This window comes from Crocodylus porosus, unplaced genomic scaffold (genome assembly GCF_001723895.1).
Source record: "Crocodylus porosus isolate Cpor-Errol unplaced genomic scaffold, CroPor_comp1, whole genome shotgun sequence".
Lineage (NCBI taxonomy): Eukaryota > Metazoa > Chordata > Crocodylia > Crocodylidae > Crocodylus > Crocodylus porosus.
In genome coordinates this window covers 75,849,581-75,868,069 of record NW_017728886.1, presented here as the reverse complement: position 1 = coordinate 75,868,069, position 18,489 = coordinate 75,849,581, and the positions used below count along the sequence as shown (strand labels likewise).

At 43.9% G+C, this 18,489-nt stretch overlaps 2 protein-coding genes across 3 annotated transcripts in view; one reads left to right on the top strand and one right to left on the bottom strand.

Annotated features, from left to right (window-relative positions):
- Positions 1–17,894, bottom strand: part of NEK11 (NIMA related kinase 11) — a 185,456-nt gene extending 167,562 nt beyond the window's left edge. Inside the window, exons 1-2 of one of the 2 annotated variants that reach the window (XM_019536805.1) lie at positions 17,710–17,894; positions 10,761–11,036 (exon numbers count right to left, since the gene is read on the bottom strand). In XM_019536805.1, the coding sequence (XP_019392350.1) occupies positions 10,761–10,930 (170 nt within the window). In that variant the 5' untranslated portion in view covers positions 10,931–11,036; positions 17,710–17,894. Of the gene's footprint in view, positions 1–10,760; positions 11,037–13,632; positions 14,091–17,709 lie in introns of those variants that run through there. The other variant, XM_019536796.1, reaches the window with a different exon arrangement.
- Positions 17,895–18,043: 149 nt separating this feature from the next.
- ASTE1 (asteroid homolog 1 (Drosophila)) overlaps positions 18,044–18,489 on the top strand; it is a 7,755-nt gene continuing 7,309 nt past the window's right edge. Inside the window, 2 exon segments of the mRNA XM_019536785.1 lie at positions 18,044–18,474; positions 18,477–18,489. The exon segment at positions 18,477–18,489 is cut by the window's right edge and continues 1,051 nt beyond it. Coding sequence (XP_019392330.1) covers positions 18,231–18,474; positions 18,477–18,489 — 257 coding nt within the window. The 5' untranslated portion in view covers positions 18,044–18,230.

Genomic DNA, 18,489 nt, shown 5'->3' with positions numbered 1-18,489 from the left:
TGTACTACTTTAACAATACTGGTACAGGAGAGAGAATAATGTCTTTGAGTACTAATATAACTATGGCCATATTTGGGATGTATATGAAACTACTTAGTTTAAAAAAAAAAAAAAAAAAAAATCGCACTTGTTCCAAAACAGCTACACTGGGTCAGACAATTAGAAGAGGCAAAGACTGAGGTTATTAATTCGTTAAATTTACAAATATTTGTAAACCGCTGATTAAGTACTTGAATTCACCAGTAAAGACACACAAGCATCCACTGGGTAAAGATATAGAAACCCTCAGTATATAAAATTTATATGGAAAACTCTGTAAGACTTGATAAATTTGTAGGCAAGCTGTGATCTACTTCTATAGCAGGAGGCAGAGTTGTCTGGGGATAGAGCTGTGCTGCTACCCTCAGCATCCACAGGTTGTGAATAGTGGAACTGACCTTCAGGGAAGGTTAGCTGAGAAATAAGCAGGGGTAAGTAACTCTGATGAATAAGCAGTTGTGGACCAAGCAATAGCAGCACTACCAGGAGGTGGTGGAGACAGCAGAGATCAGTGCTTTCCTTCCTCAAAAGACAAATATCCTCAGATGGTGCTGTGACATGAAAAGTACAGATCACCACTAAGCCTGCCCAGCCCCCAGTCACAAGTCTACAAAGTCCTCAATGGCAGAGCAGGCAGAAGAAGATATTAGAACCTCAATGGCTGTGAAGGCAGATGAAGGCTGAAGTGGAATGAGATCTCCAATTGTCTTAGCCTCCTTGCCATTGGATCATGGTCCCATTCTGCCAAGAATGGTGTGGAATCTGATGTGCAGCAGCCTCTCCACAATAAAAGAAATGATGCACAGGTGTCTTCCATTAAAAAAGGCTTTAGCATAATTTTCAAGCCCTTCAGAGACCAGCTAGTGATGATGGGAGAAGGACTGTGAGGCCTGGAAGCTCCCAGTTATGAACTGGGATGAAGGTAGCAGTTACAAGAAGGTCATCTAGCACTTGGATTGGCAGGAGTGAGATTTGGCAGCTATAACGGACTGAGCAGCCCTCTTCAGGATCTACCCTGCTCACCCCACATGGGGACTGGGGTAGAAGAGGTGACCCTAAACATAACCTGTCTACTCATCTTTTTCCTGACTGGATAACTATATCCAGTGGTTTCACCTTAACTGCAGTCCCAGCAAAGACGCACAATCATTTTCAGGACCTGAAACATCAGGACCTTTAGGGACAATCCTAATAGTGACAGCTCACAGTGCCACACTGCAATCAGGGGACACAACACTGACATTGCTACACTGAGTGAGGCCCAGTGAGCAGGAGATGGGCAGCTCAAAAAACAAGGAGAGCTATACCCTCTTCTGGGAGGATAAACAGGAAGGACAACATCAACTTCAAAGTTGGCTTTGCCAATAAGAATGAACCCATAAATCAACTCAACAAATTCCCCAGTGAATTTAATGAGCTCATGCCTCGTCTTAAAATTGGCAGGGAGCCAATATGCCACTATCATCAGCATGCATGCCCCAATTCTTGACACTATCAATGAAATCAAGGAGCAATTTTATGATAAGCTTGACCAAGTCCTCTCTGACTTGCCAGAGGGATACAAACTTATTCTGCTTGGCAAACTCAGTCAAAAGGGACTGAAACCTCTGGAACACAACATGGAAGGAGTGGGAAAGGTCAGCTCCAATAGCATTCTCTCCTTGACCAAATGCACAGAACGTGGATTCATGTTCCACCAAAAAAAACAGGCACAAGACATCATGGCAACACCCACAATCTATGCTTTGGCACTTAACTGATTATGTCATCATTCATGCCGAGAATCACAAAGATGTCCACACATCACTCAAGCTATGCTAGGAGCCAACTATTGCTGGACTGATCTGCTCGGTTATGTCACTCAACCGGGCTCCCAAATAACAGCTGCAGCAGAAGTGATGTTGATAGAAGTTCAACGTCAAAGAACTCAAGGGCCAAATCAAGCAAGACCTCTTCTACCAGTTCCTCAATGAAAAACTGGTGATTTCAAATCAGCAACAATGGAAAAATGTCAGCAGAGGTTGGGGTGCCTTCAAGCCCACCATCATCAGTGCCCGTGAAGAGGCACTTGGATTCACTTATCAAACCAGCCTTCAGGCTTCCTGGTAGAACCACCAGGAGATTCAGGAGTTGACCAACGATAAGCACAAGACAGAAAGGCATCAACTCCAAGCAAAATAAATTGAATCACCAGCAAGACAAGGCAGAGATACAAAGAAGGACTCACAATATGATGAACAGATAGTGGAAAGACAAAGTGAAGGAGACTCAACATTTCACTGACATCCACGATATGGGTGTTGGGGGTGGGAGGTTACATTTTTAATGCCACCAAACCTATCTATGGTCTGAGCACTCAGAGACCAACCCCCTTGAAACCCAAGGATGGCAGAGACCTGATCAAAGAAAAGGAAGCCATCAATGTCCACTAGAAGGAGCATTTTGAAGATCTTAAATCAAGACCCTGTTGTTGACTAGAGTATTTTCAATTCCATCCAAGCAATACTCAGGAACTCTCTCAGAATTCCACAAATTGAGGAAAGCCATTGAGCAAATGAAGAATAATAAGGCAATCTGGAGCAGATGGAATCCCTGCTGAAATCTTCAAGCAGGGGGGAGAAAAGCTTACATCACAGCTCCATGTCTTCATCTTAAGGATCTGAAATGATCAGATATCCCAGATGATCTCAGGGATGCTAGGATCATGACAATTTTCAAGAAAGAAGACAGGTCTGACTGGAAATTACTGTCCACCACAAGAAAGATCATTGCGAGAACCCTCCTGAACCATCTCCTTTCACTTAATAGTTCCTCCTGTAATATCAGTGCAAGTTTAGGGCATGAAGAGGCACAACCAACATTTTTCCTTCACTGCTCACCAGATACAGGAAAGATACCAGGAACAACATAAACCCTTCTACATGGTACTCATGAAAGCCTTCAACTCCGTCAACCAAGAAGTGCTGTGGAGGACCCTTCTGAGGTACAGACGCCCACTGAAATTTGTCATCTTTCTTTGCCCGTTCCATGACGGTATGTGAGCAGTTGTTCTCAGTAACTGATCTAACATAGAGCCCTTTCAAGTTAAGACAGGAGTTAAGCAAGGCTGTTTCATCGCTCCAGAGCTATTCTTGATATTCCTTGCTGCCATGCTATATCTGACCACCAACAAACTTCCATTTGGAGTGAACCTAAACAACTAAATGGATGGTAAATTGTTTAATCTCAGGTGACTCCAAGCCAAAACCAAGACTACCTGTAACAGGAAGCCTGCTCTAAGCCGTTCTCACTGTGGCGCGCCCACCTGTTTCTGGGCTAACCGCCCACCTTCTAACCATGCCTTGTTGTTAATTGATTAATTGATGTTGATTAAGCGGGAGGCTGCCCATTTCTTGCCCTGATGCCAGGGGGTGCTATCTGCAGCTCCATTCCTCCCCTACACTGCAGCCCAAGCCTTGCAGGTAGCATCCAGATGTTATCCATATCACCGGCACCTCACTGGGTCCCAGAATCCTACTAGTTGGACCCCACTTAGATCCCTCCATTCAGACAGCCTATTCTGCCTTCATTCCCAGCTGCATAGGTCCCTGAACTGCTTCCCCCTTATGGGTGTGGTCCCCCTGGGACCTTCAGCTCTACTGGCCCTGGCCTACCTCCAGGCCAGTTGGAACCCCAGGCCCTCAGCTCTTGGGCATTCCTCACGGTGTGCCCCTGGCCCTTTGACCCTTCCAGTCCTGGCCCCAGCTTGGACCAGATGGGAGATGTCAAGACAGGTTAAGAGTCTATGGCCCGACTCTCTCTCTGGGGTCCACCTTCTATACCATATAAAGGGGGTATCCCACCCGGTTGTGGCGGCTAGGGGTTAAGGTGCCCTGACCCACCTTTCACCAGGGTGGTAACTGGCCTGGCATTTCCTGGGGGCTCCCGTGACACTGAGAGCCCCACCAAGCCACCCACTCCAAGCAGGGTGTAGTTTTAGGTCATGCCCAGGACCAAGAGCCTCCTGATCATCCCCTACAGCTCCTCCCTTACCTCCAGTTGATACCAGCAGCCCTGCAGCCAGGCAATGTTGTTGCCTCCTCCCAGGCAGCAAAATGCCCTGTTTATGTTGGGAGCCCTGAATCTAAAATGGCTGCCCTAATCAGGCACCTGCCAGCTGCTGTCTTCTGGCCCTTAAAGTGGCAGGCACAAACAGTGTCCTGCCACACTACCCCAACCACAACCATCAAGCTCCAGTACCTTAATGATGCTGTAGTGTGTGCTAACTTGGAAGCAGCTCTTCAAACAATCATTGAGGTCTTTTCCAAGGCATACAAGAAAATGTTTAATGTTCAAAAGATTATGGTCTACTGTTAACAAGCTTTTAATGAGCAGTCTGTCACTCTGGTAATTCAGATTTACAGTGAGACTCTGAAGAATGTAGAGTATTTTCTGTACCTCGGAAGTCATCTCTCACAGAAAGCTGACATCAACGAAGAAATCGAGCACTGCCTCAAGTGTGCAAGTTCAGCCTGCAGACACGTAAAGAAATGGGTGTTCAAAGATCAAGACATCATATTCAAAATCAAGCTAATGGTTTATCAACCAGTAGTGATCCCTATCTTACTGTACAGAGCTGAAGTGTGGATAATGTACTGGACTGGGGACACCTTAAGTCACTGGAGGAGTACCAATGTCGCCTATGCAAGATCCTTCAAATCCAGTGGGAGAACAAACGCACCAACATTAGCATCCTCTCACCCTCTTCAGACCCACAGATAAGACAGTCATGGAAGATAATCAACCTTGACTGCAAGGGATTGCCAGTGATGATGATAGCAGGAATCTGGTGCTGACCTGAACATTTCCACGCATGTGTTTTTATATAAAATGAACCAAGTTAACATTCTCTAAAGAGCCAATCCCCTCTCCCCCAAGCCAAAATTAAACCCCAATGTCAGCTCTGAACAGGAGCCTTTGGGGCATGAAAAGGAATATTCAAGATGCCTGAAACTAGTTTCCTAGAAGCCTCTGCAAACTGTTTCAAGAGTCCACAAAAACAGGCTTAGGTAGTGTTATGTTAAATATTTCTCTAGGCTCCGTGCTTCATAACACACTAAGATATGCTTGATCAACAGCTGCATCTACAGTTGAGATTCAGCTCTCCTTGGAAATCTATAATCTCAGAGTTCATTTCTATGCTCTCCCACAGCGATTTAGACTGTTGCCAGGCATGACAAATGTTCCCTGAAAATCATTAGCAACTTGTAGTTGATTTCATGCTCTCTCTCTAATTCCTATATCTCACTAAGCCATGGATCAGCTGTGAAGTAATAAAAATATAATGCTACTCCATAGAGGTAATTTTGGAGATTAAAAGACTCAGTACTTTTGATCCATCAAAATGCTCTGAAAGCATCACTAAGCTTGTTGAAATGACTAGGACAAAATAGGCTTATTTTTCCTTGTGCGTTTCTGAAGAAAATGTCTCCAAATGACGCAAAAGGGAATGCAACAGTTTACAGGTTTCCTTTCCAGTTTGAAATGCATGACAGAAAGACACACAGAAAGAATTTTATAAAGGTTTAAAGAAAAAAGGGGATAACAATCCAACAAAAAAACCCCAAAATATGGCCCATGTGGGGGCCCTGATACAACACACAGAGCCTGGGGCTTCAGCCCGCAAGGCCTGCCCTTACAGTCTAAAAAGAAAAATATCCAGTGCAACATCAGCTTGCTGAGACCCATGCTGGTACCCCAGGAAGAGGCTAGCAGTATCACAGTGCAAAACTAAACGGCTACCCTTGACACTGCAGAGCACCTCCTGAATTGCCCAAATTTCCTGGAAAGCGGGCACCATCTGCTGGAGGACAGCATACTCAAACCAGTGACAGGCATATCCATACCAAAAACTGGAAGAGCTGTAGGGTGTCAGCTAAGCCAGCCCCGGCAAGACGGTTCCTGCAGCTCTTGAGGGTGGCCATCTTAGCCTAGCCAAGTAAGAAGTTGGCCAAGCAGATGATACCCAAATTGGCCACCCAGTACAGGAAGGAAACCAAGTAGGTGGCCTCTGACTGACAGACAGACTACTGTTTATAAGTTTATTAAGGAGAAAGGGGGTAACAATCCAACAAACATATAAAACACTGTCCATGCAAGGACCCAGGTACAACAGACAGAGCCTGGGCCTTTGGCCCACAAGGCCTGCCCTCACAGTTGAAAAATAAAAAATCCAATACATCAGCCTGCTGAAACCCCCGCCTCTACCTTGGGAAAGGACTAGCAGTATCACAGTGCAAGGACTAAATGGTCACCCTCGACACTGCAGAGCACCCCCTGAACTGCCCAAGAAGCCTGGAAGGCAGGCACTGTCCACTGGAGGACTTGCATGCTCGAACTCCAGTGACAGGCGCGAGAGAAAAAAAGAGAAAGACAAATTCTCAATGCTACTTTCAAACTGGAAAAGAAATCACTTAGTGTACCATATACTGTATCTGTTGCATTCCACTCAGGTCATTCGGGGATTTTTCTTTTTAATGAAATGCACAAGGAAAAATAAATCTATTTTGTTTGCCAGTCATTTCAACAAGCTTAGTGGTGCTTTGAGAACATTTTGATGGATCAAAAAAACTGAGTCTTCTAATCTCCAAAATTATATAAACAGACACACACACACAATACAAATAAAGGTGTACACACCCACTCACCTATATGGTGGTTATATATAAAACCACTGTACGAAATAAACGTGAAAAAGGACACAATCTTAAATAGCTAAATTTTACCCTGAAATATCATTTGAACTTTCATGTTAGCATTTATATGCAATAGGAGAAATTTATAGTGGAGCTAAACGTTTTTTCATCTCTTGTATAATGAATTGATGGGCAGTTAAATGAGTCCATTATTAACAAAAGAGTTCAGCTGTGGTTAAGGAGAACAACCGCAGTACTCTTATGCCTCCATGTGGTACAACAGTGAATTGCAGAACCGTGTAATAAAGGCTGCTAAAAGCAGTAACTTTCTTAATTGCTAAATCCTACAAGTCAAAATAAGGAGTTAAAAAAGTAACAAAAAATAAAAACAGAAGATTTAATGACTTATCTTATACAATCTTGTTAGTATAACTATATCCAGCTCTGTCCTTTACAAAGAACAAGCAAAGAATACTGCAGTCAGTTAAAGATCCCTTTAAGTAATTGATGTATTTCTTAAAGAAATGTTTATAAAAAAAAAAAAAAATAACAACTGTGCTGCAGGTTACTTTCTGCTTATGCAGCAAGTATACAGCAACAAATACAAGAACCGATTAAGACTTTCAGCTCCCTGTGTTGCCCCAAATTCTAGTCTCAATGCCAGTATTTAGCTCATGACAGCATAGTACAGTAAAAGCTCTGCCATCCAGCATGAGTGGGGTAAGGGGTTGCCTGTTATCTATAAATTCCAGCTATCTGAATAACCAGGACGTGCAGTGGTGGGTGCTGCCACCCCTTCCCATACCCCCCAGAGGAGCCGCGGCTCTGGCCCACGCCCCGCCCCACCTCGGCTGTGCAGGACCTAGCAGAGCAGGCATGGGGGTCCCAGGGGCTCTAGATCCTCCGGCCCAGCAGTGCAGCTGCAGCTGGCCCTGCTTTGGTTCCCACCTCCAGGCCCAGCTGGGCAGTGTGGGACTGGGGAACTTCCAGTTAATAGAGTATTCTGGTTAGTAAAATGCCATTTAACACAGCTTTTACTGTAATGTCTAAAAGGTCCCAACACTTGGTACATACATCATGACAGCTGCAAATAAAATCTATTCTTCATTACAATAAGCTAACCACAGTATTTCTTAAGGGGGAAAAAAAAAAGTCCGCAAAACATTTTTGATTTTTTTAAAAAGGGCACATTTCATGTCATTGAAATTTTTGGTGCCAACTATAGATGAACTTACCAGAAACACAAAGCATATTGACAAGAGCACACAGGTGAGGACAACAGAAAGAAAAAAAAGGGTCTCAGCTACATATATTTATTAAATAATCACATCATGAATGTACAGGTTTACAGCAAAACACTGAGACAAACAACATACTAAGTTGCAGCTTACTTTCCTTTTTCATGCCCTTGTAACAAGGTATTTAGCAGAAAGCACAAATTTGTTGGAATCTGACAGGGCTGCGCCGTGAGTGCTTCTGCTGTGGCCTCTAAGCCACCAACAGTGCACCTTAGCGCCCATGCTAGCCCAGTCGCCAGTTGTAGCTTAAATCCTCAGAACATTAGCTCCTTAAATTTTTTATTTACATACAATTATAACATACTTGAATTGGAAAGAGAGAACACATTTTTTTAAGTCCAAATATAAACAGGAATAAAATACAACAAAACAGATGTCTAAATACATTGTGTGATTTCTGTGCAAACAGAAGTCAAAGGCAAAACTCCTAACTGATTCAGGAGTGCTTGATCAGCAGGGATCTGGGTTTGCCGTTTGCCACAGAAACACACAGATTTTCTCTTTTAAAGGAGAAAAACATGAGAAACTGTGGGTTTCCCCTTGCAGGCCGGCAGAGTTCGAGCCTGCAAGGGGCTGCTTGGGACTGGGTGGAATGGGAGGAAGGCAATCAGACAGGGTGCATGACATGCACATGGCAGACAGGCAGCATGGTGGACAGCAGTTCCCACAGCTCCCCACAGGTAAGTCAACGTGGGGGCATAGGCAATGCAGTAGGGTGGGGGGAAGGGGCACAGGTGATGCGTCGGACAGCCATGGGCGGGGGGGGGGGAGGAAACATGCCCAAACAGATCTCTGAACCCACAGGAGGCATGAGGCTGCAGTGTGGCTGGACTGGAACAGGCAAGATCCACCTCTGTGGCCCAGTGGACAGGACCCAGCACAAGAGGGCAGAGTGGACTGACAAGATTCATTGCTGCTGCTGTCGCTGCCAGGACCCCATGCCAGCTTCACTCCCAGCAGCACAAGGGAGTAATGGACCGGGGGACTGCGCTGCTCTTGTCTTCTCCTGCCACCAACCACTTGCATGCCAGGCTGTAGCTCTGCTCTGCCACTATGGCCCGGCTGCTGCCAACATCGTCCCTCATAGATCATTGTGTCCAATCCCCTGCCCCTGGCAGGAAAGAGAACTGAGGTCAGATGACCCCAGCCAGGTAACTGTCAAGCCTCCTCTTGAAGACCTCCAAGTTAGGTGATAGTACCACCTCTCTTGGAATCCCATTCCAGATTCTGGCCACCCTTACTGTAAAAAAATTCTTCCTAATGTCTAACCTAAATCTACTCTCCACTAGTTTGCACCCATTATTCCAAGTTACTCTCTGGGGTGATCTGGTAAATAGCGCATAACCAATTCCCTGCTGTCCTCCCTTGATAAACTTGTAGGCGGCTACAAGGTCACCCCCTCAGCCATCTCTTGTAAAGGCTGAAGAGATCCAGATCACTCAACATCTCCTCGTAGGGTCTTTCACAGAGGCCACTAATCATGCGAGTGGCCCTCCTGTGAACCCTCTCCAGATTCTCCATGTCTATCTTGAAGTGTGGCGCCAAAACTGGACACAGTACTCCAACTGTGGCCTGACCAATGCAGCATAGAGGGGGAGCATCACCTCCCTTCATCTGTTGGTCACGCATCTGCTAATACATGACAAGGTGCGCTTGGCCTTGTGGAGTTCATAGGCTCATCTCTGGGAAGTGTTTGGTAAGTTTCCTTTGAGGACTGATCCTGAAACTTACCAAACACCTCCCAGAGACGATCCTATGAACTCCACTTCATCAACCTCCTGGATACTAAAAATCATGGACTAAATATAAACATCAGATTTATGACACATTATAACCTGCCTGACATCTGACTCCCTAGGTATCTCTCCACTATTCATCCCCCTTCTCTCTCTTCCCCACCCCCAGCCTCTCTCTCACGCATTGACTCCTCAATCTACATTTTCACTGACTACCTGTCTTGTATGCATACCAGCCCAGCCTTTGGCTTCTTTACTTTTCATTCCATCCAGGAAGAGCACATGCCAACTGCTGAAACTTCCTTAACCTGACGAAGGGTTTTTGAACCTGAAAGCTTGCTTAATAATTGCTGTCCAACTATTTAAGTTGGTCTAATAAAAGATATCAGATTCACCCAAAGAACCTTGTCTGCCTATGTCCTTAGACCAACACTGCTGCAACTTATACCCCTGTTAATACTCCTTGTCATTTCTTCTCAGAATGGCTCAAAATCATGTTGTTCAGAAAGACAAAATACTTCCCTATGCAGTTACCACAAACTCATATATAGCTTGAAAAAAAAGCTTATATGTTAAGTAAGCGGTAAATAGTTTCTTGTCACTTTAACCCTGGGCATTTTTAATTTTAGCAATTCATTAGATATAATCTCTTCTAGTATCTGGAAGGCACTTAAATACTTTGAATTTAGGAAGCACTTGGATATGGAGATGAGGGCATCTAAATTAAAAATGACTTAAGTTTGAAGACTATAAAATACACTGACCAAAGACCTGTAAGCAGAAAAGTACCAAACTCAAGTGCTCAGTTCAGTGTTAAGGCTAATCTTATTTATAATTATCAATAAGGATGGAGGGGGAAGGGGGCGGGGAATACCTCTGAATTTGGTTTCATTAGTAATGAGTTAATGGTGAAAACAAAAATAGAACAAAAAAAAAAAGACAATTAGAATAGAATTGTGGTCCAATTTTTAATAAATGCATTAAAAACTCATTTTTTTCTAACCCATACTTACAACTCTTCTCCTTGTTTTGCCTTCTTGTCTAAAACCAGATAGATTTTTCCAAAACTTCCACTGCCAAGCTTCTTCTGAAGAATGTACCTTCTGGCAATCAAGGTATCTGAGAAGGTGGAAACAGATCTGGAAACACTGACATGCTGAACAGCTTCTTGGAATTTCAGCATTGCTCCATGTAAGAGAGATTACATTTAATTCCCTAAAAAGTATCTTCCAAATTCAAGTCTCCTTAATAATGCTCCTGTGATTCCAGTGATATTCAAAAGAAAACACCTAGGCCAAAAAAAACCACAAAAACACTTAAATATTCAAACTGTTAATTGTAATATATACCCAAAAGTGTCAACTTGCCACCTAAAACAAGTTAAATAGGCTCACTGCACATTAAGGCTTGGGTGGTAGATTTTAAGTTGAAACTTTAAAGATAGTATAAAAGGTGCACTGTCAGTTTAATAGGTGGGGAACTCTCTGTGGCTGTACAAAATAAATGCCTCGGCAAAACAGAGTAGTGGGGGATATGAAACTAAGATGTTCACTCATGCAGTTGTTAAAAAGATCACATATGTTTTTCAAGAACAAACATAATTGTGTGCTGCATACCAAAAATCCCTCCTGAGGGTTCAAATGGGTACGCTATTGTCCTTCACTTCCTGTCTTTAACTTACTAGTATTGCCATCACATTCCAGAACTAGCATCATTTCCCTGATGACCTATCCCCATCTTCTGATGCGCCTGCATTTCCCCACAGCTTGGTGTCATCCGCAAACTTAATCATTGTACTTTCCACACCCTCGTCCAAGTCATTGATAAAGATTTTAAAGAGCACAGGCCCAAGCACTGATTCCTGGGGACACCACTGGAGAAGACCCTCCAGGATGCGGTCATCCCATCAGTTACAACTCTCTGGGATCGGCCTGCGAGTCAGTTGCCAACCCACCTCATTGTGGACTGGTCTAGGCCAGTACTCTCCAGTTTAAATGAGACAATCTAATGGGAAACAGAATCTAAGGCCTTGCTAAGATCTAAATGTAAATAACATTTTAAAAATATTTGTTTACCCTCCTCTAATTGTATCAGTTAAGCAATTAATGGATAACATAGCAGATCTAAACCCAGCCAAGGAGCATCTGGTGAGGGAGCAGCTAATCACTTAACTGATGAGCCATTAGGTTGCTGGATGTTTTCCTCTGAAGTTCAAGGACCATACTCGTCCTCCTCTCCCCTCCCCTTCTGCTCACTTGTCCCTCATGGCCACCTTGCTGCTTTCTGATTCCTGCTGTGGACTACGCAGTTTCTCTCCCCATCTTCTCTGCCAGACTGCATCCACCTGGAGCTAAAGATAACTGGTAAGCTAACTCCACTTACTGGTTAAATGATTAATCACTTTACCTTTCACATCACTAATTGAGTCTAGTCCCCTGCATCCACAGATAACAGCTATCCAAAACACCCTAAAAACCATCCTTTTCAACACACTACAATCATAAAGCATATTACAAAGACAAAACCAAAAACACCCTACAGCGTCTTGCAAGCAAGAAACAGGGGAGACAAAAGCACTGCCAATATCCTCCCATTGCAATGGCAGATAAATTAATAGGCTAATTTATGTTCAGCTAAGGTTAATATACTTAAATCCACTTCTTTCAAGAAACCTTCCTCTCTCTCCTTTCTTCTTCTCACTAATAATCTCTTCTCAATCACTTTCTTGAGACTCATTTGTTTTTGTATTTCTTTTTTAAGCCCTAATTCTGCAGAATTAATAACTAAAAAGGCTGCTGACGTGATTTTCAACTGTAGGACAAGAATTACAGATAAGATTCATGTTCCACTTCCCATTTCTAAAACATCATTAATGTTCATAATGCCATATATTTCTTTCCATAATAAAGACCTTCAGGATCCTCTGAAGTGAAAAGAGTTAACATGATATTTTCTTAGCACTATAACTTCACATAGGAAACCAAAAAATGTCTTCAGGAAGGTAACCACCATTTAATTCGTTAACAGCAGCATCAAAATGTTTTGTGTATATAAAATGTCATTTACTGGGTGAAGTAAAACAAGAATATTTAATTTTAAAGGCTGCATAATACAGAAAACTGTTGCTTGCAGCTAGGTATCTAGCCATTCCAGCACCATAAGGATTATGATTCTGCATTTTATAACAATATTTTGCATGCATGAAACTATTGTAAACACCCATCTGCAGAAATGCTAGCATATTCTGTGCCAATGGGTTTAACTTGGCATTGTTAGTATAGTATGAAACACAGCCAACTTCTAATTACTGTAAGTTATTTTCATAATGGTACAAATGATGTACCATCTTTTCTTCTAAAAAGTGAAAACATTAAAAAGAACATTCCTTTGATTCTATATCCTCCTTCAAATACCAACCATGACAAAAATTAGTTTTGTAATGCAAAATGTAAGCAAAGTACAATGGATAAATAATCTTCTATTTGTATAATTCCTAATCTTTTACAAAGCATGAAAGGACACTGTTTAGGTGGGCAGGGGAAAAAAGTAAAATGCTAAATTTCTGTCCCTATAAAATCTACATATTTTCAGTGAGTTTCTCTCTTGTCAAGTCAATGTTTCTATGCTATTATTTTGCAAAATAAAGTCCTATGTGGAATATTTTTTGCAAAAGATGAATATTTAAAAATAATAAACAAACATACAGGAACGATAGAGAAAAGCCCAGAAACTCTCAGGAGATTCAACAAACATAACTCAGTTTCTCTCTCAAGTAACTGCATAGCCACCATTATTCTCTAAATGCCTCACAATTTTTCGTGACATAATTTTAGCTACTGGACTGGGACACGTGATTGTACTTCCATCCCCACCTCTGCTACTCACCTGTTAGGTGCCCTAAAACAAGGCACTCCACCTCTCTGTGGCTTGGTTTCTCATGCATAAAATCAAAATAAAGATTCTTTCTTTGTAGAGTGCCTTGAAATCTACAGATGAAAAATGTTGTGGAAGACACCTACGAAGTACTTTAGTATACTGTGCTAGTATGTACAGCCCCTTTGAGAAAAGCATGGTCTAGGGATCTGAACAAAAGTCTAAGTTTTCAACACAGCTAAGTTTTAAACAAACCTCTAACTTCTCCTTTGTCTTTGGGTATGTCACAAGCTTTACCTCTGTTTCTCCATTTATAAAATGAAGCCAATATATTTTCTTTACCTGCCTCCCTTGGGGCCGATGAATAATTAATGTATGAAAAACTGTTTTAAAATGAAAAAGTTCTGCTTTCATAGGTATCTCTTTCCTTCATAAAGAACACCCATGGAAACAGCTGGGAGGCAGGGAGAAGCCAGAAGCACTAGTAAACCACCAGGCACCTGGCAGTCCATAGTTACACTACATCACTTCTAGATCACAATCAGCTTCTTGAGTATATTTTATGTGAATATACTTTAGCAAAGATTACTTGAGTGCCACAGAAATCTTCATAATTGTTATATTGTTCAGGTTGTGACATAGAAAGATGAGACTGTCAAAGCTTGCATGCAATCAGAAGCTTAATCTACTGTGACTTTCTGTCATCACCTCTTTCCATGTATTCTGCACAAAGGGTCAGATCATGACGTACCCTAAAGCCGTTATAATGCCCTTCCTGTGGTGATCTAGGTAAGAGGGCAAAGAAGAGGTAAATGTCTCTTCAGGGAATTCCACTAGGCAAGAATGGGGCCAGAATGTGTACGCCTATAATTCCACCCTCACAGCTGTCAGAACTGGAGGCAGTAAGAGTTTGGTGAAGGAAAGAAGGGCCCAAAATATACTGCAAGACAGTACACAGACATCCTGAACAATTCTAATCAATCCACAAGTCACAACTGCCCAGAATCAGGAAGATACAAAGGGTGGCTCAAGTCCTCTGTCCATCATTTGCCCTCCACAAAATATGCTTTTTGTGCTGCACTTGATAAAATGAACATATGCATCCAGCACATAATTTCAGCCCTAAGCTTAAATTCCATTGGCTCTTAATCAGTGTTTTACACCAAGGCTTGAGGTATCCAAGCTTTGCTAGTAAGAACACAGGACTGAAAAGGAACTTCTGAGTTAGCCACTCCAATAATCATGCTATATAAATTCCCTTCACTTATGTATCAAGATCCATCTTAAATGTATTTAAGTTTCTTACTCCTCATTACACCTGTGAGAAGGTTGTTCCAGAACCTCATTGCTGTAATGGTAAGGAATTTTTTTCTAATTTCCAACCTAAACTTATTATGGAACTCATTTGTTCTTGGACCTCATCTGATACTTCCTAACACCATAAGCCATGCTTTCACTGGCACCACTAGTGACAGTGACATAAAACAGCCCATCTCCTTCCAGTTCAAGAGGCAGCATGTGCTTAAGGGTACCACTGCCAGTCATGTTAAGTTTGCAATGCAGACCTGGTCATATTTGCCCCTTTCAGTTGCATCCTATCAATGGCTTAGTCACAATCTGTGGTCCACTAACATACCCATGGTTTTCTACTTTTTTTTCTCATTTCCAAATGACAAGCTTCCCATTTATAGCACAAGTCCCTAAGGGTATATCACCTTGCATATTATACTAGTAAATTTAATCTTGTTTCTATTACTCTAGTCCTCAACATCATTCATTTCTTCCCACATAACAGTCTGATCTTCCTCTGTATTGATAATATTTCTTAACTTTATATTATCGCCATATTTCATTACCATACTTCTACTACTTGTGCCAAGATCCTTAGTGAAAGTATCAAATAAAATTGGTTTTACCCTGAAAAAAATCCACTCAATTTCCTTTTCAGTGCAACTGACTGTCATCTTCCCTTTTTCTACTATTTTATCCTCCATATATTTCCATATGGGGTACTGATCCGCATATTCTCCATTTCAACTAGTAATTTTCCACATGACATCAAATGTTTTACTGAAGTCCAGAGACATTAGCTCCATGACTTTTGTCATTTGAAAGAGTGAATTATCTTATTAAAGATATTAGATTAGGCTAGCATAATCTACCTGCAGTAAACCCATGGTGCCTGTCCCATTCATGAATTTAATTATTCCTTCCTTCAAAACTTATTCTGAAGTCTTGAATACTATTGAGATCAGACTAATGATTCTGCAATTGCCCAGATCATTTTTCTTTTCTTATAAACATAGGCTTTTTTTTTTCCTATGCTCAAGTCATATAATAAATCTTTCTACAATTTGAGGGATTAATTAAAAGCTCTTGCTACCATACTTGCAGTCTCTCATGTTAGTTCTTGCAGTATTTTGGGATAGAGCTTAACAAGTCCCCACAACTTGAGTCCACTAAACTCTTTGAATATTGCCTTTCCCCTAGCTAGAATAATTTCTACCTCTACACACTCATTCCTATTAGACTTTGATTCTGTGTTCTACAGTGTCCTCAAGGTGGAGACAAAGTTAGTTTTCACTCTATATATGAAGCACCTTTATTCTCCACCCCATCTTTACTATAGAACCCTATACTTATAATGTAGCAATCCCATTTCTTCTTTCCTTGCTCTCTTCTTAGCTATGTGGTTAAAGAAACTTTTATTGTTTGTTTTAATTTCTTTCACAACTGAACTTACTTTGATTGTGGCAAATCTCACTTTACCCCTGCACTTTCTGACCTCCACAACCAAGCTTTCTTTGCTGACTTTTTGTTATTTATACACACTCTTTTTATTCATGACACCCCTTTTTAGGTTCTGACTAAATTGATTTAGTAAGAGATGGCACTACAGCCATTTTGAGGTAAAGTGTTTTGCCCTCAATGCAGAGAAGAGTGGGTAGAAGAAGGAAAAAGAGAAGACTCCCAGCCTGCAGCCTACTTCCCACTGCTGAAAGACCTGCAACTTAAATGGCTCAAGGACTGGACTCTTCAATAACCTTGAGATCCATCCATGCGCTGTGGTAGGGGTCATCCTCTAATTGAGGGCTTGCCAACAACTAAATCTATTTGGGCTTGAGACCTACAAGTCTTACTTACAAGATTTTTTTCCCCCTTTTGTTGGGATGAAAGTCCCAGGGTGCCTATGTAACTTAGGGTCTCGTTATTACACTAATACAATCTCGTTATTAGATTTTGAGTGGCTACTGGAGCATTTAACACCTGAAACTGGTTTTTTTAAGTGCTTGTTATGTGGCTCAAAGTTAAGCTATTCCAGGGCAAGATTATCCCTGATCTGTGCTACCCAGCTCGTGTTACACTAAAGTGTAGCCACTCTAGACCAGCATTTCTCAAACTGTGGGTCATGACCCAAGTGTGGGTCACAAGAGTATATGAAAGGGTCGTAGACAAGCTTTAAAAATGGGTTCTCCTTTAGAAGAGAAAAACATGGGAAACTGTAGCTTTTCTGTAGGCTGGCAGAGTTCCAGCTCCTCCAGCTTGCAAGGGGTTGCTTGGGGCCCCCCGTGCCTCACACACACCCACCCCCTGCCCCACACACTGGGGATGGGGCACAGCAGGACTGAGGGACATTGGGTCAGGACTGGTCATGGGTCCTCATACAAAAAAGGTTGAGAACCTCAGCTCTAGACTACATAGTAGTATAAACACCCACTGGGCCCCACCCCCTACCGGGCCACATCAAGCCCCCTACTCCCCTCGCAGGCCCCTTCTTGCTGCACCCCCCTCTCCCCCCTGCTTACCAAGTGGCTGCCTGAGCCATCCGTCCTAGGAGAACAAGCAAGGGAGGGTTAACCTGTCTGCATAGCCACCACAGCCACTGCTGCTGCTCTCTGGGCAGGCTCAGCCTGGTTAACCCTTCCCTGTCTGTGCCCCTCGTACAGGCAGCCAGGGAGCTAGAAGCAGGCAAGAGCATGGAGATGGGACGGAGGCAAGGGGGAATCTCACCTTTCAGTCCCTCGGCGCCTGCTCCACAACAGAGCTCCCACTAAAACCCATGACCCCCCGCCGCCTCAGACCACTTACCTGGCACGGCCCCGCCCCGGGCTCGGCGAGGCCCCGTGGGGAAGGGGGAGGGGTCTCAGCCCAGCCGGCTGCCAAGGCTCCCGCCCGTCCTGTGTTTGGGCTCCGTTGCTAGGAAACGCCGCGCGCAGCCCAACGGGAAATGAGCGCTCGGGCCGAGCCACTGGGAAGCTAATCGTGTGACGAAGGCGGGGAAGCCGTTGCTGTTGGAGCTAGCCACGGTCACATGACGCAGCCCGGCGCCTCCGAGCCCTGGTAACCTCCGCTGCCCGGCAAGCGGGCTCCTTTGCTGCGCCCCCCAAAAATAGAGCCCGGGGGAGGCGGGGACCCGCCGGAAGGAGGGGGCGCTCCGAGAGCGGGGTCGCGACAGCGACGGACAAAACCAAACTGCTCCTCCCGCTTCCCTACTCGGAGCTCGCTGACGTCACAGCCTCGCGCCTGCGCACCAGCGCGCGAGTAGGGCCGCGTCTCCCGTGGTTTGCGCGCGGTCACCCAGCGCGAGCCCGGCCGCCCCCCCGCAACCCATGGGCATCCCCGGGCTGACGCGCTACGTGGAGGAACACGGCGAGTTCTTCACGGCGCTGCACCTGCGCGACGCGCGCCTCGTCATAGACGGCAGCAGCCTGTACCACCGCCTGTGGCTGGAGGGTGGCCTGGACGCGGCGCGCGGCGGCGACTACGAGGCGCTGGCGGCGGCGGCGCGCGGCTTCTTCGCGGCCCTGCGCGCCTGCCACCTGCGTGCGCACGTGGTGCTGGATGGCGGCCGCGAGCCGGGCGAAGCCA